The sequence below is a fragment of the Bos mutus genome, chromosome X (assembly GCF_027580195.1).
Source record: "Bos mutus isolate GX-2022 chromosome X, NWIPB_WYAK_1.1, whole genome shotgun sequence".
In the NCBI taxonomy this organism is placed as follows: Eukaryota; Metazoa; Chordata; class Mammalia; order Artiodactyla; family Bovidae; genus Bos; species Bos mutus.
In genome coordinates, this window is record NC_091646.1 from 120,276,203 (window position 1) to 120,302,598 (window position 26,396).

General features: G+C 40.1%; 1 protein-coding gene and 1 pseudogene across 1 annotated transcript in view; one reads left to right on the forward strand and one right to left on the reverse strand.

The window, feature by feature from the left end:
- The window catches only part of PHEX (phosphate regulating endopeptidase X-linked), a 207,120-nt gene that overhangs the window by 60,355 nt on the left and 120,369 nt on the right, over window positions 1-26,396 (reverse strand). Inside the window, 1 exon segment of the mRNA XM_005897739.2 lies at window positions 10,948-11,025. Within this exon segment, the coding sequence (XP_005897801.1) occupies window positions 10,948-11,025 (78 nt within the window).
- Window positions 16,873-17,408, forward strand: LOC102280872 (adenosine 5'-monophosphoramidase HINT1 pseudogene; annotated as a pseudogene).

The following is a 26,396-nucleotide window of genomic DNA, read 5'->3' on the forward strand; positions in this document are numbered from 1 at the left end:
TTTTAAAAAAATAAGAGAAGCTGCACTAATTTACAATGCATTTCATTTGCTTTACAACTGAAAAATCTACTTTAACCTTTACAGAACATATTAGGTTTGAAATTTCTTTGCCTACATGACTTCTTAATCTTTTTTAAAAATGTGTACTTTATTTATCTGTCATATAGGTTCTTCTAATAATACTCAGTTTAGTCAGCTGAAACCTCGTTTAGTTCATAGATGATGATTTAGCCAAGGGGCAAAATCTAATTTATTGTAATCAGTATTTGTTCATGAAGGGAAAAAAATGAAAGTGATTCAGGCTGATTTTCTACCCTAAGAGTCACTAGAATAATTTAATTATTAACTGAAATTAGCTATCAACACTCAAAAATGATCTGGTCACAAAAAATTCATGAAATGACAGAAGCAAAGTATATATAGCTCACATAGAAAAATAGGAAGTTGATAGCTCACAACAATGCTGATTAAAATAGGGAAAAAGACATAATTGATTCTTGAGTTCCTTTTTGTTGGAAGGAGAATGGCAGACAGTTTTAATTCTATAGGCACTATCTATAAAACTAGCAGTACTTAAATATTGTAAATAGTATCTGTGTAACAGTAAAAGCAATGGTTTGTAGTGCTCCCTGATACTTCAGTTTTAAATATATTAAAATGTAGCAAATAAAATAAGAATAATACACATTTGAAGAAGCAAATAATCAAGAGTAATATTTTATTAGCTGTAATATTTTTATAAATTTAAGCCATGATATTCTTAAAAGCAAAAATTGAAATACAGCAAATGAAGGTATATGAGACCCAGAGGCATCACATCACAGATATGAATGAATATATACAACTTGACAACAGCCTGTTTGTTGGCCAATGTCTGGCTCAGGTTTCTCTTTTCCCTAACATATCATGGATATTCATTTTGTCTGCAGAGTAACGTTTGTTACTCATCTTAGCTTAACTTTAATTTCTCATCTTAGCAATCCTTCCCGGGGACCATGCCAATATATACAGAAAAGAATAAAATAACTAAAGCCACAGAGAGTGAGAAAGGAAGGAATGAAAGGATCAAATCCTGGCATCTTTGGCAATCCAGCTGGCCAACAAGTCAGAGAGATAAGACTTCAAATTGTCCCTCCCTCAATCCTCTTAGGGGTGGTGGCTGATAAATAAACCGAGGTATAGTCACCTGAGCCTTCCCTGGTGGCTCAGATGGTAAAGTGTCTGCCTACAATGCAGGAGACCTGGGTTCAATCCCTGAGGAGGGAAGATCTTCTGGAGAAGGAAATGGCAACCCACTCCAGTACTCTTGCCTGGAAAATCCCATGGACGGTGGAACCTGGTAGGCTACAGTCCATGGGGTCACAAAGAGTCGGACACAAGTAAACAACTTCACTTTCACTTTCATAGTCACCTAAAGGAATACCACACAGAAGTCTAAACAAATTGTCTCTATGTGTGAACATGAAATAATTTCAAAGGCAATGCTGAGAACATTAGACTAGTTGTATGCATTAGAGAACTTAGAAATTTTAAACTAATTAAATAATACTATATGTTGTTTATGGGCACATACTTATGTAGCAGAAGCATAAAGAAATGCATGAGAATGAGAAACACTCAATTCAAGAGAGGATATCTAGGGAAGGAGACAGCCTGGGGGGAAGGAGACAGGCAGGGAAGAAGGACATTAGGTCAAGGAGGATTACACGAAGAATTTCCAATGTATCTGCTTTATTCACTTAAAATGTATGTATGCATGTATACAGCTAATATGGCAAATATGTTTGATATATGTTAAAGATTGAGGTGTTCAAAGTATGATTTTATATGCTTTTCTGATGTTTGAAATGCTTTATAATAAAGAGGAATCTTAAAAATCAATTGCATTTTAGGTAGATGTTTATACTCAGCCTCAGATGAAACAGAGTAAATTCCTTGTTCAAATAAATGACCTTAACTAGAAATCCTAATACATTCCCAGATCACACAGTTAAAAGATGTGTCTGCTATTTAATCATTTTTTAGCTTTCGTTCCCAACACAGCTCTGTCAGAATTTTTAGAATATGATTGCAACTGATAGAAAATTCAGATATGTTCTTGGGTTCACAGCATGTCCTGGAAAATGCTCCCAAAGGAATTTTCTTCAAAAATACTAACTTTTTTTTTTGTACTATCAATGGGGTCACTTGTTACTTTTAGAAGAGTTTGCTAATGGTACTTTCCTGTTCCATTTGGGGGAAAGAAAAAAAAAAACAAACAAAAAACCTTGACATTCAGGTTGTTCTACAGATATTAAATGCAAAATTTTCTTTAAAAAAAAAAAAGGAGTTCCAAGTCTAAAAATACTTTAAATAAATATGGTCCTACCATAGCCATGGAAATGATTATGGAGAACAAAACTTGGAGGCAAATAATGACAATTTGCCAACAGCTTACCTATGTTCAGAGGATACATTTTAAATTGTTTTTATTATTAAACTGAGCATAGCTTCTATTTCTTAGCCTGGTTTGGTTGATCTATTCTATTTATTCAATGGAAATCACAGGTCATGCTGCTGCTGCTAAGTCGCTTCAGTCATATCCGACTGTGTGACCCCAGAGACGGCAGCCCACCAAGCTCATCCGTCCCTGGGATTCTCCAGGCAAGAACACTGGAGTGGGTTGCATTTCCTTCTCTAACGCATGCATGCATGCTAAGTCGCTTCAGTTGTGTCCGACTCTATGCAACCTTATGGACAGTAGCCCACCAGGCTCCCCTGTCCACAGGATTCTCCAGGCAAGAATGCTGGAGTGGGTTGCCATTTATTCAATGGAAATCACAGGTAATAGGGGACAATTTTTACCTTCTCCTGTAAGACAGGTTGAGTGTTCGGGGATAGGAAAGGGCCATATGGGAAACAGAGATGGAGAGATTAGGGAACCTGGCTAAATCATTCAGTCCACATCATTAGGCTCCTACTTCAATGTTATTTTCACTGGCCCTAATAAGAAAACTGATGATTCAACAGAAAGAGTACAGGGAAGGAGGAGGAGAAGCTGTGATTAAATAAATCAGGGTACAGTTTACTTACTATCAGACAGCTTTTAAAATAATGGTAATGAAGGCTATGGAAGACAAGGACGAAACAATCTATCAACTGTAAAGGTCAGTGTACAAAATTATACATAAGCATCAATTACAGCTATACAAAAATGGAAGGACAAAATAACACACTAAAACAGAAGTATGTATTATTATGTTTGAATACCAACATTCAGGGTTTTTTTCATTCCTTTTCTCTGTTTCTCAAATTTTCCATCATGTGATAATACTGTGATAATTTCAAGCATTTCAATAGGACCCTGAAGGAGAAAAAACTATGAAACCTAGCAACCATTGGGAAAGTTCTGCTTGTTGTAGAGATAGCAATAAGAATGAATGTGCATGAATATTTTAGAACCACTTGTGATCTTCCAAAAAAATGTTTTAACTTTGAAAGTGACAATAATTGGCTCAAAAGTCTCTTGTCCTTTCAGTTACTGGTGACAATCTAGGTCAAGCTGATAATGACTTTCAATCAATTGTATCTCCCAACTTTTATTGGGGCTCTCATGTCATTTTCTAAGAATAGCTGTCCAAAAGATAAAATCTAGGGGAATCTGATTTTCTCTTGGTGGACACCCTATCCTGGATGCCTAGCACCAAATGCAACAGACTAAATAGAAAAATAAAACTATTACCCTTCTCAAAGGTGTGGAACACATAATAACGGCAAAACAAGGCAATGTATTCAGCTTCTCTGTAGGATCAGTAAATACAAGTTGATAAGACATTTGGAAAAGGAGATGGCACCCCACTCCAGTACTCTTGCCTGGAAAATCCCATGGATGGAGGAGCCTAGAGGCTACATAGTCCAGACATGACTTAGCGACTTTACTTTCACTTTCAAGACACTACATGAGCCAACAGGAAGTACAGATTCTAAACTACTTTTTAAGTTAACCCATTCAAACATGCTCAGCAATATATCCAGACTCCTCTAGGAAAGATTTTATTTTAGGCAGCAAAGAACTGTGAAAACTTCAATGGCATCCAGATTTTAGAATTATGTTTTCCTTTATTTAAATAGCAAAGTAATATGCAAGATTGCTGTGTTTAGATGGCTTTGCTGTAAGTGGTTATGTATGTATACATATATACACACCTACATACAGGGATGGTGTTCACAATGTTTAACAACCTCCATATACAGAACACTGCAGAAGATAGAATTCCCACAAGCAGCCACGCAAGGGTGACTCTGAGGGAGCATCAACTAGCACACCAACCAGGAAGCAGATGAAACTAGATGGCCTGCTGCCACCACTGGGGATAAAGGGGAGTCCTGGTCTGCTGTAGCCAGCGGAGCACTGAAGATGGAGGCTGGTGTGCAGGAGGGATGGGGGATGGGCTACAAGGCTGGTGGGCACCAGTGCACCTCCCTCCAATGCCCACTCTTGCCTTTCCAGGGTCATGAGGGCCAGAGATCACTTGAGACAGTTGGCCACAATGGTTCATTTTGTGTTTTTACCAAGGAGTACAGAATGGTTTCAACAACCTGTTTTTCTAGAGCACTCCACCTAAGTATCACCTCACTCTTGCACAGTGGCAACAGCACTCTCTGTCATTTATGCACACATAAAACATATTCACACATAAACACACAAGTATTCCACTGGGAAGAGTAGACCAAGACCTGCCCCAGAGAACATTATGTGGGTTCATATATTACCTAGACATCTCTATTCACATATTTATGTCTGTGTATCAAATGTATGTGTGTATCACTCACCAGAAACACTGATCTCTGAAAAATTACCCACATCCTATTCTCCTAAGTCTGATAGCTCAGCTGGTAAAGAATCCACCTGCAATGCGGGAGACCTGGGTTCGATCCCTGGGTTGGGAAGATCCCCTGGAGAAGGGAAAGGCTACCCACTCCAGTATTCTGGCCTGGAGAATTCCATGGACTATATAGTCTACACAGTCGCAAAGAGTCGGACACGACTGAGCGACTTTCACTCACTCAATTCTCCTAAGTAAATGGATGCTGGCTATGATGCTGACTTGGGCTCCTACTGTAATTCGCCACTGGCTTTCACAACAGTGAGTGATGTGCCTAATGGGCTCGATTATTTCCCTATTGTCTCTCAGATACACCCTCGCCCTTTTACTTGGTTCTGTAATGCTGGGCTGTGAATCTGAAAACCATGTTTCCCAGGCGCCATTGCCAGTTGGCTTCCTGCCAATAGGAGGCACTGAGGGAAATCAGCCGGTGGTGGCAGGAGGGGAAAGGGTGCTGTGCTTGTTCTCTGCGGTTCCTCTTTCTCCTTTCTTCCAACCATGATGCTGGAGTGGCAGTTCCTACCACCACCTCCTCCCTTTTGCATCCCTAGACACAAGGAACATCACTGCTTCCTGGAAAAGTTACTAATCTCTGGTTTACCTCACCTTCCAACCTATTTACTGTATTAAATCTCCTCTCTTTGAAATACCTGGTGTTGTTTGGCTTTCCTGGCCGATACGGAAATCTCCCCCAAATTGGGAAAAACTCATTCTTGTGTCTCTCTCCATTAAGGAGCAGTGAAGGTACACTTTATAAGGTTTGTCTAAACGTAGACTGATGTCTTTCTTTTTGGGCTGAGTAGCAGGCTTCCTGTACACTACTGGTGTGTGTGTGTTAGTCACTTAGTCATGTCTGACTCTTTGCAATCCCATGGACTATAGCCCACCAGGCTTTTCTGTCCATGGACTTCTCCAGGCAAGAATACTAGATGAGTAGCCATCTTCTCCAGGGGATCTTCCCGACCCAGGGATTGAACCTGTGTCTCCTGCATTGCAGGCAGATTCTTTAGCGTCTGAGCTACCAGGGAAGCCTGTACACTACTGGAGGTTCACATAAAGGGCTTTGCCTTTCTTCTTGCTCTTTTAAAAAACTACAAAAAGACTGCTGTTCAGAAAAACTTTGCTGGCTATCTTAGTTTACCCTGTCATGCTCAGAAGAAACATTTTTTTCTAATTCTTTACATTTGCCTGTGAGTTCTTATCTCTTATCTCCACATGACCCCAACTTCAGTTTTCAGCCTTTCTCCTTGTTGTTGTTGTTGCTCAGTCACTCAGTTGTGTACAACTCTTTATGAACCCCCAGACTACAGCATGCTAGGCTTCTCTGTCTTCCACTAATTCCCAAAGTTTGCTCAAATTCATGTCCATTGAGCTCATGATGCTGTCTAACCATCTCATCCTCTGCTGCCTTCTTTTCCTGTTGCCTTCAATCTTTCCCAGCATTAGGGTCTTTTCCAGTGAGTTGGCTCTTTGCATCAGGTGGCCATCAATCCTTCCAATGAATATTCAAGGTTGATTTCATTTAAGATTGACTGGTTTAATCTCCCTGCAGTCCAGGGGACTCTCAAGAGTCTTCTTCAGCACCACAATTCAAAGGCATCAATTCTTTGGTGCTCAGCCTTCATTATGGTCCAACGCTCACATCCATACATAATTACTGGAAAAACCATAGCTTTGACTAGACAGACCTTTGTCAGCAAAGTGAAGCCTTTGCTTTTTAAAACACTGTCTAGGTTTGTCATAGCTTTCCTTCCAAGGAGCAAGCATCTTTTAATTTCATGGCTGCAGTCACCAACCACACTGATTTTGGAGCCCAAGAAAATGAAATCTGTCACTGCTTTCACTTTTTTTGCTTCTATTTACCATGAAGTGATAGGACCAGATGCCATGATCTTAGTTTTTTGAATGTTGAGTTTTAAGCCAGCTTTTTCACTCTCCTCTTTCACCCTCATCAAGAGGCTCTTTAGTTCCTCTTCACTCTCTGCCATTAGAGTGGTATCATCTGCACATCTGAAGTTGTTGATATTTCTCCCAGCAATTTTGATTCCAGCCTGTGATTCACCTAGCCTGGCATTTCACATGATGTACTCTGCGTATAAGTTAAATAAGAAGCATAACAGTATAAAGCCTTGTTGTACTCCTTTCCCAATTTTTAACCAATCAGTTGTTCCATATAACATTCTAACTATTGCTTCTTGACCCACATAGAAGTTTCTCAGGAGGTAGGTAAGGTGATCTGGTATTCTCATATCTTTCAGAATTTTCCACAAAGTGTTGTGATCCACACAATCAAAGGCTTTATCAATGAAACAGAAGTAGATGTTTTTCTGGAATTCCCTTGCTTCCTCTATGTTCCAGTGATCAATTTCTCCTCAACTTTTATCTAATCCATTCCCCAGTCCCTATCTTTCCTTTTGTGTTTGTGCCTGATGAATCACATCTTTACTTGCAACAAATAAAGTAAGCTGCTTTTCATTTGCAACAGCCTTTCCTGTTCAGAGTTTGTATTAACAGAAATTTCTCAGAGGCCCTATAATAGTCCTTATCTACATATTTCTCAAAACCGAAAACACAGTCCCATTGTGTATCAGCAATACTTTAGTCCTTTTGCTATTAACCTTGGTGACACTGTTACTATCTATCACACCATGCATCCTTCACCTATTTTCAGGTTTTCTTTATCAGTTTATGAACAGAAATGGATTTTTTGCTTCTTGCATTTGTATTTTTTTCACTGTCTTTTTTTAAACTGTTAGAAATTCTGTGGCATAATTGTGTTTATCTCAGTAATGAGTCAGATGAAAGCCATTTCTTCACAAAAGTACTTTAAAATCTTGGTGTATAATGTCTTCAGTTCAGGCTGTGGAGACACGAGGAAATATACCTAACACTACATCCTGTCTGGCGTCTTGTCTCTTTTCACAAAAGGTACTACATTTATTGAACTCTTAAATTTGGGGCATTCACTTTAAACAGCAGCAGGCTGCCAACAAAACTTGATCAACTAAACACTGTGAATGAGCCCTGAATGCTATCTTATTGGATTAAGGCTTGAGACTGTTCCATCTGTGCAGCCTCTTAAATCAATTTCAGGCACATGGATACTATATGTGTTAATTTGTAATGACTTCTCCAAACCAAAATAATTTACTATGGGAAGTGAATATTGAAGAAGCTATAACTAACACTTCCAGTGTGCTTCCTATGTGCCAGGACCAGTTCTATATACTTTAAGTATGTTAACTTATCTGAGCCTCAAAGCAGCCCTGTAGGCAGGGATTGGTGATGGACAGAGTTGGTGATGGACAGGGAAGCCTGGCGTGCTACAGTCCATCAGGTCACAAAGAGTCAGACATGACTAAGCAACTGAACTGCACTGAACAGAACTGAAGGCAAGGATTATTACTATCTCCATTTTGATATGAGGAAACTGAGATGAGTAAACTGAGGCACAGAGAGATAGTATAACCTACCTCAGGTCGCACAGCTAGAAAACAGAAGAATAGGGATTTAACTCCAGACACTTTGATCCCAGGATCCATGCTCATAACCACTACAACAAACTGCCTCTCAAATCTTCTCATCTGCATTCATTTTTTAAAAATATGTATTTTGGGCTGTGTTGAGTCTTAGTTGCAGTGCACAGGAACTTTCACGGCAGCAGTGCAGGATTCTCTCTAGTTGTGGCACACAGAGCACACGGGCTCAGCAGTTCCAATGTGCAGGCTCAGTAGCTATGGTGCACAGGCTTAGTTGCTCCATGGCCTGTGGGACCTTAGTTCCCCAACCAGAGATCGAATCCACATCCCCAGTATTAGAGGACGGATTCTTAACCACTAGACAACCAGGGAAGTCCCCTCCTCTGCAGTCCTGACTTGAGATGTTTGCCAATCACATGTAATTCTCCAGGTTCTCCTGCTGAGGTACTTTGTGACCTGGTGATGCTCTTCTTAGCAACAATAGTTCTCATTGCTGCTAAGTTATAGCTATCATTTATAGGGAGATGACTTATGTGCCAGACATTATGCTAGGTGCTTTTACATTTATTTAATCTCATTTAAAAGATGCTTGCTCCTTGGAAGAAAAGCTATCACAAACCTAGACAGCATATTAGAAAGCAGAGACATTACTTTGCCGACAAAGGTCCATCTAGCCAAAGCTATGGTTTTTCCAGTAGTCATGTATGGATGTGAGAGTTGGAGTATAAAGAAAGCTGAGGGCTGAAGAATTGATGCTTTTGAACTGTGGTGTTGGAGAAGACTCTTGAGAGTCCCTTAGACTGCAAGGAGATCAAACCAGTTCATCCTAAAGGAGATCAGTCCTGGGTGTTCATTGGAAGGACTGATGCTAAAGCTGAAACTCCAATACTTTGGCCACCTGATGTGAAGAACTGACTCATTTGAAGAGACCCTGATGCTGGGAAAGATTGAGGGCAGGAGGAGAAGGGGACGACACAGGATGAGATGGTTGGATGGCATCACCGACTCAATGGACATGAGTTTGAGTAAGCTCTGGGAGTTGGTGATGGACAGGGAGGCGTGGTGTGCTGCAGTCCATGGGGTTGCAAAGAGTCGGACATGACTGAGCAACTGAACTGAATCTCACTTAATCTTTTCAACAATACTAAGACTTGACTATTATTATCTCCAGTCTTCAGATAACCAAAGGGAAGCCAACTGAAATTTAAAAACTTGCACTATCTCAAATAACTAGTAAGTGGAAGCTCCAGAATCACTCCAAAGCCTGTGCTCTTACCCAGTTAACAATATGACCTACATCCCTTCACTCATCTCAACCCAACCAGCTCTGGGAAAGCAGTTCCTACCCACTCTTCAACTTACTCCTCTGTTCCTCCAGCAGGGGTGCCTGACAAGAACCCTGCAAAACCCCTTCTCTGATTACAAGCAGAGTTTCCTAGACGCAGATTTCAGTCCTGGCTCTGATGCTTGGCAGGGCACTAAGGAAATCACTTAACTACTTTGAGTCTCTATGTCCTTTTCTGCAAGACTCAGATAAATACCATTTATTTCACATGTTCAGTGTGGTGTTTAAAAGATAATGTACATGAAGGTGTCAGTATCTTTCATCATCATACTCATGGTGAGATTTTTCAGGACCAAAACAATGTGTAATAAGATGGGCTGTCAGAGCTTTGGGATACTGTGAAGCACAATTATTTTCCTCTAAAGCAACTAGATCAATACTTTGGAAGGCTGTATCTTGGAGCCCAATGGAGAAACTTTCAAATTAAAGTTTTCACTCACTTTTGGATGATCTTATAAAATTCCAATGTTCATGTACAAAGCTAGGATTGCTCGTTAAACCACAATCTCAGGAAAGAGCTACACTACAGAACCATAGTTATTTAATTAATTTTTTAAAAACTACTTTTTCAAGAAAATCTAGTGAACGGTAAAAAGAGGGGGTTTTGTGATGAAGAAAAGTTCTTTACCAGAACTATCTGTAGGAAAGCAAATGACAGTGGTTATGGTTAGAAAGGCCTGCCATGAATGTATCTACTGGAAAATATATGTCCCATAATATTAGAATAAAAATTATTATTTCTCCATCAGAAACTTACTATACATATACAGTCCAATTCACAACAAATTATAGAATCATATGTATATCCACTTAGTTTGCCAAAACACTCATAAAGTTTAATGAAGTTAACTCACAACAGGCAAGATTTATTACTAGTCATTTACTATGAATGAAGCACATAAAGACTATTTAACAACAAACATCATATATTCACCATTAGAACATGTACATTAGTTGTAAAATACTCAGTTTTCTTAACTCTTTCCTTTATGATCAAAGTAGACCAAATCCAAACCCTTTACGGTATCCATTCAGGTACACATTCTTTCTGACACTTGCTTTATTGTGAATCTGCTCTAAATCTTATGATATGTCTGGCATAATGAGGCTCATATCTAGCCAAGGAATGAGTCAAAAGTTGGTGCTTTATGGCACAACCAGATTTAATTGCCTAGACTTGGGTTAGTAGAAAGGCACGAGGCCAGTACAACTTGCCAGGGGAAAAAAAAAAAAGAAATATAGTAAATTTAGCACTTACTGCCTTGAGGTCTTCATTAATATGAGTATCATTCATTATAAACTCAGGATAGCCAACTTTTGCCAAAACAGCTCTTGCCTATAAAAAGGAAAAAGAAAAATGATGTCAGAATTTCAGCACTTAAGTCATTAATAATCACAAGATGTAAGAATGTAACCTTCATCTGAAAACTCTATTTACTGAATATCTACTATATGTAATCAACTGTGAAGGACAAAAAAATTTAAAAAAAATCTAAGTCCCTTCCCTCAATACGTTAAAAGTATAGTGAATGTAGCAAAGAACTATATAATTCAACATAAAGGTTTAGATATAGACAATATTATCTATAAATAGATAACTATTTATAGACAATATTATTATTGAAGTCCAGAGCAGATACTATTTCCTCATGGGGAAGATGCTTAATGGAGAAGGGGAACAAACTGAGTCTCAGAGAATGGCTGGGATTCAAAATGTAGAACTAAGAGGAAGGAATTCCAGGAGAGAAAACAGCAGGGGCAAAGTCAAGGAGATAAAAAACAAAGCGTACACCAGAGAGATGATGAGTAGTTGCACGGAGCTGGACAGAAAGCACAAATGGTGGGCAGAAAACAATGCAGGAAAATCAACTTCGGCCTGTTCCCAGGGTTTCCCGAATGCCATGCTGAGAAGTCTGTGTCTGATTTTACAGACAAGAGAGAACAAAGTATTTTTAGCAGCAATAAAATGAGTCACCCTTCAGTGAGATTATCTGTGCAATGATGGCTAGGATGATGGCTGGGAACGATGGCTAGGATGCCAGAAAAATTGGAGGGAGGGGGTCTAGACTAATTGAAGATGCATCATAACCATCCTTTTGATAGACATACCACTTATTCCCTGTTTTGCAGGATACAGGAAATGGATAAAGGAAAAAGCTGTCTCAGGTACATACAAGGAGCCTCCACAGCAGGGACGGGCAAAGTATGGCCTCTGGGCCAAATCTCTCTGCCTCCCTCCCCCTCCATCTGTTTCTATAAATCAAGTTTCACTGGCACAGAGCTACGCCCACTCATTTGCATGACTCATTTACATGGCTGCTTTTACACTATAATGGCGGAGTTGAAGAGTTGGGAGAGCAACCCTGTGGTCCACAAAGTCTCAAATATTTACTCTCTAGCCCTTTACTTTAAAGAAAAGGTTTGCCAACCCTTGCCCTCGAGAAACTGTCTCCCCTCATCCCCCCAATTCAGGGTTTCACCAAAACAAAAGAACAGCTTACTCAAAGGGTAAGTACAGTGGCGGGGCTCTGGCCAGATCCCTTTTGTCACTTCAGCACATCTCTCCCCAGGATCTATGTTCTTCTTCCTTTCTAAAGTCAAGCACCTGAGACTCTGAAGGCCCACCCAAGGGCTACTCCTTGTGAGCACTCAAGACAGCTCCTTCCTTGGGAGTTTATCTGCCTTGGGCCCCCAGCTCCACTGGTGGCCAAGCAGCCCTCAGCCAACGACTGACTATAGCAGGAATGTGAAAGTCCAGCTCCTTTGCTTCAGTTCAGGATGGAGTATAAGGTACAATTTGCATGCCAGAGTTCCCCACAGGATCAGACTATCTGAGACTTCCCCTGAAACAGGACCCAGGTCCATCTCTTACCCTTCCCAGTCTGGCTTCCCTCATTCCCCTGCTGGCTGCTCCTGGGAACATTTGCTGAATAAATCATAAATCATTTGAATGTGAATCCTCATCTCCAACTCTGCCTCGAGAAGACCCAATGTAAGACACCAGGCAATCCCAAACATACTGATTTTATTCCATCAAAGCTAAAACCATTGCCCTTTGCACACTGCTCTTAGTAATGAGTCTTTTTTTCCTTCAACCCTTTCAATTTTCCTTACTCAAGAAAGAAATAGAATAAGATAGTACATTTTCTTTATCTTCCTTGAGATAATTCAAATATTAAATGTCTGAGTCTTGAAACTCCAGACTCAGAGAAGATTTTACAAGTGCCATAAGACACAGTCATAATGGGTTTTGCTATTCCAGACTCAAATACAGCACAGATCAAATTTTGTCTTCAAAGCCCTGTGAGTTACACCGAAAGCCTGATGTGACCCAGACAGCAGATAACTAGAGGTTACAGCTCTCCCCCAACACCGAACAATACAGCATATGTCTCTAGGTTACCTTCTTCCGAGACTCTTCTAATATTTCCCTCATTGTTTAATTCCTCACCGTGTTTTATCAGCTCACCACAAGTCATATATATAACTATAACAAATAAAGAGCTCCCGATAGCTTCAAAAAATAAAGGAATATACAAGCTGAGTCATCCACAATTGTTTTCTGAACATCGCTCTTTCCAGAGCATGCTGGTGAATTATGCATTGTTTTTCAAATCTCACGCTCTGGGTCCCCCACTGCACTATAGAGCTTCACAGAATATATTACCTTCTGCACTGTATATGCAGGTCACTGAATCCTTTTTTATTATTTAGCAATACCATGATTTGAAGAGAGCCAGAACAGAGGTATAAAAAATCTCTATTCATCTGCTAAGAACAGAAAGATAAAGTAATAATACTAATAGCAACACTGCCAACATTGGAAAAGAATATTTCTTCCCCCAAACTGTGCTGTGTTGTTATACCTCTATTCAGACTCAAGTCATCCCTGCCAGTCAGCCGTTGTCACTTCCACATCTTCCCACCCCACCCCATGCTACTCTCCCCTGAGAAGCCTCAAAACCCCATCTCCCCAGACCCCATGGGACCTGGCTCCAGGTCAGACTTTGTGAATGAAAAGCATTCACAGGAGACAGGAGGAGACACGTTATTCACTCACAGCCAGTAGCTCCGGGCAGGCATGGTGCATCTGCAGGTAGCAGATAGAACACTTGACCAGCAGCTCCCACACACTCTCTGCAGAAGACCCCTAAGGGTATGGGCAGCAGAGACCATGGGCAGGCTCTACACTTCACTGCCCAGCCCTCCTGATGACTGCATAAGCCTCCAAATCCCTCTATTACACACCTTTCCACTTGACACACTTAGAAGGGCACCCACTCTCCAAATAAACTCTGAAAGACCCTTTAAAGGAAATAACTGATGACATCACTTTGTAATTTTTCAAGAATGGAAGAAACAAGGCACCAACAGCTTGATGGCAAAGCATTAGTGAGGCAGGCCTGAAATCAATTACTCCATGAGTTATATGGAAAAGAAGGAAAGGAAAGGGCCACAGCAAATACTGAGAGAATAAGGGGATAGATGGATAACAGACTGCACGTTATATCCTGCAAGAAACATTTCCCAGGCTATTTGTGGCTGATCAAAAACTCCAGTCTTCCATAACAAGTACATGCATTCAGTTCAGTTCAGTCACTCAGCCGTGTCCCACTCTTTGCAACCCCATGGACTGCAGCACACCACGCCTCCCTGTCCGTCTCCAACTCCCAGAGTTTACTCAAATTCATGCCCATTGAGTTGGTGATGCCATCCAACCATCGCATCCCCTTCTCCTGCCTTCAATCTTTCCCAGTATCAGGGTCTTTCAAATGAGTCAGTTCTTCACATCAGGTGGCCAAAGTATTGGAGTTTCAGCTTTGGCATCAGTCCTTCCAAAGAATATTCAGGCCTGATTTCCTTTCGGATGGATTGGTTGGATCTCCTTGCAGTCCAAGGGACTCTCAAGAGTCTTCTCCAACACCACAGTTCAAAAGCATCAATTCTTTGGCTCTCATCTTTCTTCACAGTCCAACTCTCACATCCATATACGACTACTGGAAAAACCATAGCTTTGACTAGACAGAACTTTGTTGGCAAAGTAATGTCTCTGTTTTTTAATATGCTGTCTAGGTTGCTCATAACTTTTCATCTTTCCTTGCTATTCTGTGGAACTCTGCATTCAAATGGGTATATCTTTCCTTTTCTTCTTTGCTTTTCACTTCTCTTCTCTTCATAGCCATTTATAAGTACTCCTCAGACAGCCATTTTGCTTTTTTACATTTCTTTTTCTTGGGGATGGTCTTGCTCCCTGTCTCCTCTACAATGTCACGAACCTCATTCCATAGTTCATCAGGCACTCTATTGGATCTAGTACCTTAAATCTATTTCTCTCTTCCACTATATAATCATAAGGAATTTGATTTAGGTCATACCTGAATGGTCTAGTGGTTTTCCCTACTTTCTTCAATTTAAGTCTGAATTTGGCAATAAGGAGTTCATGAGCTGAGCCACAATCAGCTCCCAGTCTTGTTTTTACTGACTGTATAGAGCTTCTCCATCTTTGGCTGCAAAGAATATAATCAATCTGATTTTGGTGTTGACCATCTGGTGATGTCCATGTATAGAGTCTTCTCTTGTGTTGTTGGAAGATGGTGTTTGGTATGACCATTGTGTTCCCTTGGCAAAACCCTATTAGCCTTTGCCCTGCTTCATTCCGTACTCCAAGGCCAAATTTGCCTGTTGCTCCAGGTGTTTCTTGACTTCCTACTTTTGCATTTCAGTCCCATATAATGAAAAGGACATCTTTTGGGGGTATTAGTTCTAGAAGGTCTTGTAGGTCTTCATAGAATCGTTCAACGTCAGCTTCTTCAGCATTACTGGTTGGGGCATAGACTTGGATTACTGTGATATTGAATGGTTTGCCTTGGAAACGAACAGAGATCATTCTGTCGTTTTTGAGATAGCATCCAAGTACTGCATTTCAGACTCTTTTGTTGAACATGATGGCTACTCCATTTCTTCTAAGGGATTCTTGCCCACAGTAGTAGATATAATGGTCATCTGAGTTAAATTCACCCATTCCAGTCCATTTTAGTTTGCTGATTCCTAAAATGTCAACGTTCACTCTTGCCATCTCCTGTTTGACCACTTCCAATTTGCCTTGATTCATGGACCTAACATTCCAGGTTTCTATGCAATATTGCTCTTTACAGCATCAGACCTTGCTTCCATCACCAGTCACATCCACAACTAGGTGCTGTTTTTGCTTTGGCTCAGTCTCTTCATTCTTTCTGGAGTTATTTCTCCACTCTTCTCCAGTAGCATATTGGGCACCTACCGACCTGGGGAGTTCATCTTTCAGTGTCCTATCTTTTTGACTTTTCATACTGTTCATGGTGTTCTCAAGGCAAGAATACTGAAGTGGTTTGCCATTTCCTTCTCCAGTCGACCATATTTTTTCAGAACTCTCACCATGACCCATCTGTCTTGGGTGGCCCTATATGGCATGGCTCATAGTTTCATTGAGTTAGACAAGGCTGTGGTCCATGCATTCCTATCCCTTATTCACACGGACCTCTAGAAAGTGCTGCACATGACAACTGGACTGCCTTCCTTAATAAAGGAGGCTCAAATGCTCTTCACTACCTGTGTGACACTGAGCAAACTATTTAACTTTTCTGAAGCAAATACCGCCTATTAGCTATCCGATATCCACATTCCTTCTTCTTAGGGTTGACAATGGACCCAACAAAAAATAGTTGCATCACCCAGCTTCCTTTGCAGTTAAAGGTGGCTACGGGATGAGATTTTTGCCAATGACATATAACTAAAGGTCCTTGTTGCACTGCCAGGAATCTGTTTTAAAAGATGAAGACTCACCCGGCATGTGCTCTTTGCCTACCGTCCAGAGTTTTTCAACCTTAGCACTATTGACATTTCAGGCCAGATTATTTTTGTTGTGAGCTGTCTTGCGGGTTGTAGGATGTTTAGAAGCATCTTTGGCTTCTACATACTAGATGTCAGTAGCAACATGCCTCACAAGTCATGACAACCAAAGATGTCTTCAGACATTGTCAAATGTCCCCTAGGGGCAAAACTGCCCACTTGGTAAGAACCGCTGCTTTAGCCATATCTCTTCTTCCTTTTCACAATGCTGATGCAATGGCAGAGATAAGGCAGCCATCTTGTAATCACAGGGCAACAAACATGAAGAATAAGTCTACATGCTAAAAATGGTGGAGAGAGATGGCAGATGAGATCGCCAAGGCTCAGGTCGCCCGGCCTGGCGGCGACACGATCTTCGGGAAGATCATTCGCAGGGAAATCCCAGCCAAAATCATTTATGAGGATGACCAGTGTCTTGCTTTCCATGACATTTCCCCTCAAGCACCAACACATTTTCTGGTGATACCCAAGAAATATATATCTCAGATTTCTGCAGCAGAAGATGATGATGAAAGTCTTCTTGGGCATTTGATGATTGTTGGCAAGAAATGTGCTGCTGATCTGGGCCTGAAGAAGGGCTATCGAATGGTGGTGAATGAAGGTTCAGATGGGGGCCAGTCTGTCTATCATGTTCATCTCCATGTTCTTGGAGGTCGGCAGATGAACTGGCCTCCTGGTTAAATGTGCTATAGGGATAATTTTGCCTTTTCTATGATCAGGTTTGCAAGTTCCAATATGCTAAACAAGTTGTGTTTTTTTTTTGCCTGTGTATGGAGGTATTGCAAAAATAATTTAAAAAACCCATACGTAATAAAAGACATTGTTGCATGGCCTGAAAAAAAAATAAAAATAAAAAAAATTAAAATGGTGGAATGAAGAGTTGGTGCCATCTGGAGTCCACCATATCAGACATGAGGAAAATAAACTCCTAGTTATATGAGGCATTATATATCATGTTTTATATTGGCTGTAGCTCAGTGTAATACTAACATGGTGTCCTTTTCATAAGACATAGCCTGAGGAAAAAAATAGCACCTATACTTCATTTGGTTATCTGCAAGAATTCACGATGACATTTCATACAAACCACATTTTTTTGCCTTGGTCCAGAGTACATGATGAATAAATTTTGGCTGTAGTTTATACAGAGAAAGTAGACACACAATGTCTTCCAAGGATCTGGAGTAACGCTGTTATGTACCTGTCTGGAGGGTCTTTCAAGGGAACCCAGGCCAGGTTAAATCCTTAACTAAATAAATACCTTGATTACCAGGGGTAATAATGTCACTCTTTTTAGTTGTAGGTCAAGTTTTAGGGACCCACACAACATAGTAAGAGAGAAAGGCTGTTGAAGCAACCCTGCAATCAATGGAGACACAGATGGGCCCATGAGATTCTTGGAGCACAGTGGAAGATTTCTTGAGCAAAGCCAGGTTCTAAGCATGAGCCAGGAGAATTCAGGCTGTTTGCATTCCCCCCAAATTCTAAGGATTCTTCTGAGGGCCACTATTTGCACACCTCACAAAATGGACCTAAGAAACATTATGAATGCTAATCTTAGCAAAAATCAAAGAAAAAGTTGCCTTTAGTATTCACCATCTTGGGTTCTGTTTTCCCATCCCTTCTCTTTCCTGTATCCATTCATCCCAGTACCCAGGCCTTGTGTGTTCAGACCTTCTGCTCTCTGATCATATCCAACACTGGCCTTTCATAGCAATATTCTATGCTCCAAAGTCATCTCTCCTTTCCCAACTCATCCATCAAAACTGTTATTCCCTCAAGGCAGCTGTCACTGGGCTTCTAATTTGTAATAAAATGCGAGTGACTAACAGCAATCTAATGTATTAACTCTAGAGAAATATCTGTATTTAAAAGAGTAGTTCATTAATCAAAGTGAGAAATCAAATTAAAAGGGAGGTTTCTGTAGCTGAGAGAACCTTCTTTCTGATACTACTCAAATCAAGCTAATGGGCTATTCCATTTAATCCTCCTTGTGTTCCCCACATGGAACACAGTGCTGGGCATACAGCAAGTGACCAATGCTCAATAAATACTGATTTTTGTAATATGTAATTTAGTTGATAAACCCATTCTGATCAATGGCAGTAATTGTATCAGAAAATATAAAAGGTTATAGTTTAACACATGATCAAAAACATCATTCAATGCTGTTCCCATTAAGGCATATATTTCCATATAAAGAGATCTTACTGAAAGAGATGGAAAACGAGGGGAAAAAAGAAAGAGACTTTCTAAGAACCTAGGAAACTGTCTGGAAAATGGAGCAATGTTTTAAATCCCTGGGATAAACTCTTGATGGGAACCAAAAGTGTATCTTTTTAATATAAGCTATTTCAATCAAACAACAAATATTTATTGATAATGCCCTTGAGGCTCAGGCCTCTCCTCAGTTCTAAAGGAATATAAAAATATATAAGATGAGCCATAGCCTCACTGTATTTGTATTAAAAGATGGAAGAGGAACATTCTATGACAACTTGCCATAATTGCTACTATGAAAAATGAGCAGTAGCTTAATTATCTGAATCTCTCTGTTTCTCAGTTTCCTCATCTGTAAAATGTGGATAAAAGTACTTCTAATACCAGTGTAGTGAAATAGAGAGTTGAAAGAAGTAGTTGGATAACAAAGGAATTGGGAAAGGATAATTTTTGATTACCTAGATCAGGGGTTAATAATCTTTTTCTGTAAAGGGCCAGATGGTAAATGTTTTCAGCTTTGCAGGCCGTATGGTCTCTGTCACAACTATTCAACTCTGCATTATACCTGGGAGAGCAGTCATGGACACCACATAAATGAATGGCTGTAGCTGTGTGCCAATAAAACTTTATTTATAGACACTACTGAAATTTGAATCTCACATCACTTTTATGTAACATGATATATGCTTTTCTTTGACTTTAATTAATTATTTTAATTGGAGGATAATTACTTTACAATATTGTGATGGTTTTGCCATACATAGACATGAATGAGCCACAGGTGCACGTGTCCCCCCATCCTGAACCCCCCACCCACATCCCTCCCCACCCCATCCCTCTGGGTTGTCCCAAAGCACCAGCTTTAAGTGCCCTGCTTCATGCACTGAACTTGCATTGGTCATCTGTTTTACATATGGTAATATACATGTTTGAGTGCTATTCTCTCAAATCATCCCACCCTCACCTTCTCCCACAGAGTCCAAGTCTGTTCTTTACATCTGTGTTTCTTTTGCTGCTTTGCATATAGGATCGCCGTTACCATCCTTCTAAATTCCACATATAAGCATTAATATACAGTATTGGTGTTTCTCTTTCTGACTTACTTCACTCTGTATAATAGGTTGACTTTTTAAAAACCATTTTAAAATGTAAAATCCTTTCTTAGCTTGGGGACCATACAAAAACAGGCAGCATGCTGAACATGGCTCAAAAGCCATAGTTTGCTGGGCTAACACAGATAATTCAATGAGGACAGACTTCATTGAGTTTCCTCAATTAATGGCATGGAGCCTAGTACACAGTAAGTGCTCAACATCACTTGCTAAAGTGATCCATGCTGAACAGGGTTGGGGGTGTGTATATGTGGGCATGGCTTAGCTATTAAGTTTTTTATTTGTTTTTATTTTGTTCTTTGCTATTACTAGCATGTACATGCAACAAATCTTAGTTGCTTGGGAGTTTATTCTGTGCCTTAAAATTCTTAGAACTAGAACTTTAAAAATCACAATTAATTTCTGTGAAGACAACAGTTCATGAAGATTATTACTTTGAGAGAGAGAGAAGCTATCATAAATGAACCCAGCAAGAGAGAAAAAAAAAACCTACGAGGAACACTGAAAACTTAAAACACAACATGACTTAAACTCTCAAGTCACCCCTCCTTCCCAGAATTTTATACAACAGCTTGATAGTGCTACTGGGAAGAACAGAACCAAACAATCCTACTTTGACTGTGAGCTCTGAAACAATATGTAATTTTTACACAGATGACCAAACTGATTTAGAGATAGGTCACTTGACTGCTTTATCCGGAATTTTCAAAGCCACTAAGTATTAAGCTGATCAGCAGAATCAAGACAGAAAGCTCATTTGTTTCAATCCCCGCTGACTTGGCTATTTAGGAGAGTCAGGAAAATTCTCAAACATCTTGCATGTACTACATCAAAGGAATCATTTTAATCACTTAATGCAACAGCTTTGTGTTTCCTCTGTAGTTAAGTCACTTAGCATATTTTTTCCTTTTTATTAATTTAACTAACTTAAGGGGAAAAATGGAACAACTGATGATCAACTGCCCTTTTACAATTTATAGCACAACTTTCTTATGCCTGCAACAGCTTTGAAAGCTTCAGTTGGGCTTAACCATGCCAAGGTCTCATTTTCCCTGATTGAGTTCTATAATAACTATTAAACATCAATCACAATTCTGAGCTTTAAGCACTGGAAGTTCAGGAGATTGTACATGAATTACACTATCCTTCAAAACAATAGCTATTTCCATAATGCCAAACAAACGACTTACTAGTGTAGATGTCTTGGCTGAAGATATGATCCTAAGCAGAGCTAACAGTATGGACGAAAATTGGCCTGGGGAACATGTTTTAATATCTTTTGGGGCTTTCTGGATTCCACAAATAATAACAACTCAGTTATCTGACAAATCAAATTTTAGCTTCTTGATAAGAATGGCAATGATTTATTATGAGTCTTCAAAAACTTTAATTCTGCAAATTGCTTTTGGGTGGGGTTCCCAGGTTCATGCATCATGCGGAAGGGACAACAGATAAGCGCCCCGATGAATCATATGGCTTTTTAAGCTCAAGTCACAGTTCTAATTGTACAAGAGCTGGAAGACAGGAATGCTCAGATCTCGGGTCTTCCACCCTTAACTCTGCCTGAATCATGTCCCAGTATAGTGGACAATGGGCTTCTCAATCCCTGGGTTGTGAAAATCCCCTGGAGGAGGAAATGGCAACCCACTCCATTATTCTTGCCTGGAGAATTCCTTGGACAGAGGATCCTGGTGGGCTACTGTCCATAGGGCCGCAATGAGTCAGACACGACTTAGTGACTTAGGATGTAGTAGACAATCTCCCCTTCTCTCCGATATGGACAACATTCTAAGAAGGCATGTTCCCAATTACAAAGCAGCTCTATCCATCTATCCATCTTCTCCCTCGAAAATGCCTATTCCATGTGTCTTAAAGGTGGGCAGTTTTTCCATTCCAAAACAGGAAACTACTCTGGTACAGGTAAATGGTCATTTAGCCACACTGGCACTCAACTGTTTCCTGGTATCATGGTGATAGCCCTCTCCCTTGGGTGAGCCCTGTACCCAACAGAGATTTTTTTTTTTTTTAAAGAACATTTGGATTTTCTTTGTAAATAGATGAAGCAGAGAGTAGCAACTGAGTTAGGAACCCAAAACCATCCTATGATTAATCCATAAAACAGCACATCCCCCTGATGGTAGGGGCCATATACCTTAAAATAGTGGCAAAGTGTGCAAGTCACCCAGTCCTGTCCGACTCTGCAACTCCATGGACTGTAGCCTGCCAGGCTCCTCTGTCCACGAAATTCTTCAGGCAAGAATACTAGAGTAGGTTGCCATTCCCTTCTCCAGGGGATCTTCCCGACCTAGAGATTGAATCTGGGTCTCCTGCATTGCAGGAGGATTCTTTACCATCTGAGCCACCAGGGAAGCACAAAGTAGTGGCAATTCTCACGTATTCCTTTTAAAGTTGAACAGGAAAGTGGCCAGATCATAGAATTTTTTAAAAATCAATGTCTTTTTATTACCTTCAATTACATGTGGTACTGCTCACAAAGTTTTCACAAATAGAACAGCTGCTGCTGCTGCTGCTGCTAAGTCGCTTCAGTCATGTCTGACTCTGTGTGACCCCAAAGACAGCAGCCCAACAGGCTCCCCCGTCCCTGGGATTCTCCAGGCAAGAATACTGGAGTGGGTTGCCATTTCCTTCTCCAAAGCTTGAAACTGAAAAGTTAAAGTGAAGTCGCTCAGTCATGTCTGACTCCTAGCGACCCTATGGACTGCAGCCCACCAGGCTCTTCCATCCATGGGATTTTCCAGGTAAGAGTACTGCAGTGGGGTGCCATTGCCTTCTACGAGAACAGCTGCTAGACCTGTTCAAATGAATAGTCTAAGCTTCAATTAAGCAAATCCATTTGTCCAGACATAGCCAAGATGATAAAAGCCTGAGGGCCAGAACAATCCTATATTATAGTTAGGTCTTTATATGGGCCAAAGTAAATAGTACTTTTCTCTGCCCCACATGAAAAGAGCTCTATGTCATGGGTCAGCAAACAAATGCCAACAGGCCAAAACAAGACCATCACATATTTTGGTTAAAAAAAAAAAATACTGCATTTTGGAACATGGTGAAGGGATGCAGAATACACCATTGCAGTATCAAAATTACTGTGAGCTGAAGACATTTGAGAATCAACAGATACAGGAAGAGGCTTCTCTGCACTTCCCTCATCTGCCTAAAAGCAGACCTTCTGAAAGAATTCCACTGTTATAAATCCCTGATAAGGGAGGCTTCTCTTACCAGGGGGAAAGAGTGACTCCTATCACCAGAGATGAGAATTCAGCGCCAGGATAAGAAATTACATAAACAGACCTTACTAAATCAAACCTTACCTTCCACTGCTGCTGCTAAGTCGCTTCAGTCGTGTCCGACTCTGTGCGACCCCATAGACAGCAGCCCACCAGGCTCCCCCGTACCTGGGATTCTCCAGGCAAGAACACTGGAGTGGGTTGCCATTTCCTTCTCTTTACCTTCCACTAGTTTCTCTCATATATTTCTCACTCATTTCCCACCATTTATTGTTCTTGAAATCCTAACTCGCTCCCCTTTTAAGATGGCATATAAGGGCTATGTATAAAATAAATATGCTACAAGGATATACTATAGAGCACAGAGAATATAACCAATATTTTATAGTAATTATGAATGGAGTATACTTTTTATAAATTGTCAACCACTATGTTATACACCTGAAACTTATATAATATTATGAAATCAACTGTACTTAAATAAAAAATATAATAAAGCTTTTTTTAAAAATAGATGATATATAAAGCCTAAATTCTCACTGCTTCTTTGAGCTACATGTTCTGTGAGCTCCCAGATACCTACGGGAATAAATTTTGTCTTTTCTCCTGCTGGTCCATCTTTTGTCAGTTTAATTCACAGACCCTCAACTACTGAACCTCAAAGGATAGTAGTTTTCCTCTCCAACAACAGCCACACTCATTTATTTATGGATTGTCTCTGCCCACTTTCATGCTCAGGCTGCAGAGTTGAGTTGTTGCAAAAGAGACCATAAAGCCCCCAAAGCCTAAAATATTTACTATCTGGCTCTTTGCAGAAAAATTATGCCAACACCTCTTTTACATAAGAAATTTCCAAATTTTTCAAAACTAACAGTAAAGATAGCAAGGGAAAAACAGGGACAAAGTTGACAGTTTCATCAAGATATAAATGTGATTAAACTTATAATAATGCTTCATGCTTTCTTAAGGTAAATACCTGAATTCTAAAAGAGAGTCAGCATACAAATATTAACCAGAAATGGGAATACAATGGAAAAACCAATGTACTTTTTGAGGAAAAGGAAAAAATGTACATAAATTCCTAAAAACCATTTTCAAATGTCAAGATTCAAAGTGTTCAGAAACGCACATTGAATACCTAGTCCCTAACACCTAATGTTTCTCAGATAAATTTAATCAGCTACTTAATCCTCCTGCAATTGTTAAATTACTTAAACCGGAGGCAAATTGGAGATCAGGTTAAACAACACACTCTACTCTCTCATCAACAGTCCAACTGACCGGGAATTGTCTTCATTTTTTCTACTGAGGTTTACCTCTGATGTAAACAATACTTTATTAGCCTGAAAAAACTTCAAACTACCTTCCTCATAACTCAGGGGAGAGATAATAAGATACTTACTGAATTATTAAATTAGGTAAATATACTCTGTCATACAGTTTTTCTTTAAGATGGATGACACAGAGTCAATGTTCAAGTAATGCTTGTTCCTTTGACTCTAGAGTCCTGTGGTTCAGAGCTTCTCAAACCTCCATCCTTGAACCATTAGCATCACTTGGGAGCTTGCTAAAATGCAAATTTCTGGACCTACCTTGGACCTACTAAGTCAGAATGTCTCTGGATTGCAATCCAGGAATATGCACTGTAACAAACCTTACCTTAAGGCAGAGTTTCTCAACCTTGGCACAAATGAATTTTGGCCAGATTAGTCTCATTTGGGAACTAATGAGATTAGTCTCATTTGGGAACCAAGGAAACATCACATGCAAAGATGGGCACAATAAAGGACAGAAATGGTATGGACCTAACAGAAGCAGAAGATATTAAGAAGAGGTGGCAAGAATACAGAAGAATTATACAAAAAAGATCTTCATGACCCAGATAACCACAATGGTGTGATCACTGACCTAGAGCCAGACATCCTGGAATGTGAAGTCAAGTGGGCCTTAGGAAGCATCACTATGAACAAAGCTAGTGGAGCTGATGGAATTCCAGTTGAGCTATTTCAAATCCTAAAAGATGATGCTATGAAAGTGCTGCATTCAATATGCCAGCAAATTTGGAAAACTCAGCAGTGGCCACAGGACTGGAAAAGGTCAGTTTTCATTCCAATCCCAAGGAAAGGCAATGCCAAAGAATGTTCAAACTACTGCACAATTGCACTCATCTCACATGCTAGCAAAGTAATGCTCAAAATTCTCCAAGGCAGGCTTCAACAGTACATGAACCATGAACTTCCAGATGTTCAAACTGGATTTAGAAAAGGCAGAGGAACCAGAAATCAAATTGCCAACATCTGTTGGATCATCAAAACAGCAAGAGAGTCCCAGAAAAACATCTACTTCTGCTTTATTGACTACGCCAAAGCCTTTGACTCTGTGGATCATAACAAACTGGGGAAAATTCTGAAAGAGATGGGAATACCAGACCACCTGACCTACCTCTTGAGAAATCTGTATGCAGGTCAGGAAGCAACAGTTAGAACTGGACATGGAACAACAGACTGGTTCCAAATAGGAAAAGGAGTATGTCAAGGCTGTATATTGTCACCCTGCTTATTTAACTTATATGCAGAGTACATCATGAGAACTGCTGGGCTGGATGAAGCACAAGCTGGAATCAAGATTGCCAGGAGAAATAGCAATAACCTCAGATACGCAGATGACACCACCCTTGTGACAAAAAGTAAAGAAGAACTAAAGAGCCTCTTGATGAAAGTGAAGAGGAGAGAAAAAGCTGGCTTAAAACTCAACATGAAGAAAACTAAGATCATGGCATCTGGTCCCATCACTTCATGGGAAATAGATGGGCAACAATGGAAACAGTGGCAGACTTTATTTTGGGGGGCTCCAAAATCACTGCAGATGGTGACTGCAGCCATGAAATTAAAAGACGCTTACTCTTTGGAAGAAAAGTTATGACCAACCTAGACAGCATGTTAAAAAACAGAGACATTACTTTGCCAACAAATGTTCGTCTAGTCAAAGTTATGGTTTTTCCAGTAGTCATGTATGGATGTGAGAGTTAGATTATAAAGAAAGCTGAGCCCTGAAGAACGGATACTTTTGAACTGTGGTGTTGGAGAAGACTCTTGAGAGTCCCTTGGACTGCAAGAAGATCCAACCAGTCCATCCTAAAGGAAATCAGGCCTGAATATTCATTGGAAGGACTGAAGTTGAAGCTGAAACTCCAATACTTTGGCCACCTGATGCAAAGAGCTGACTCACTGGAAAAGACC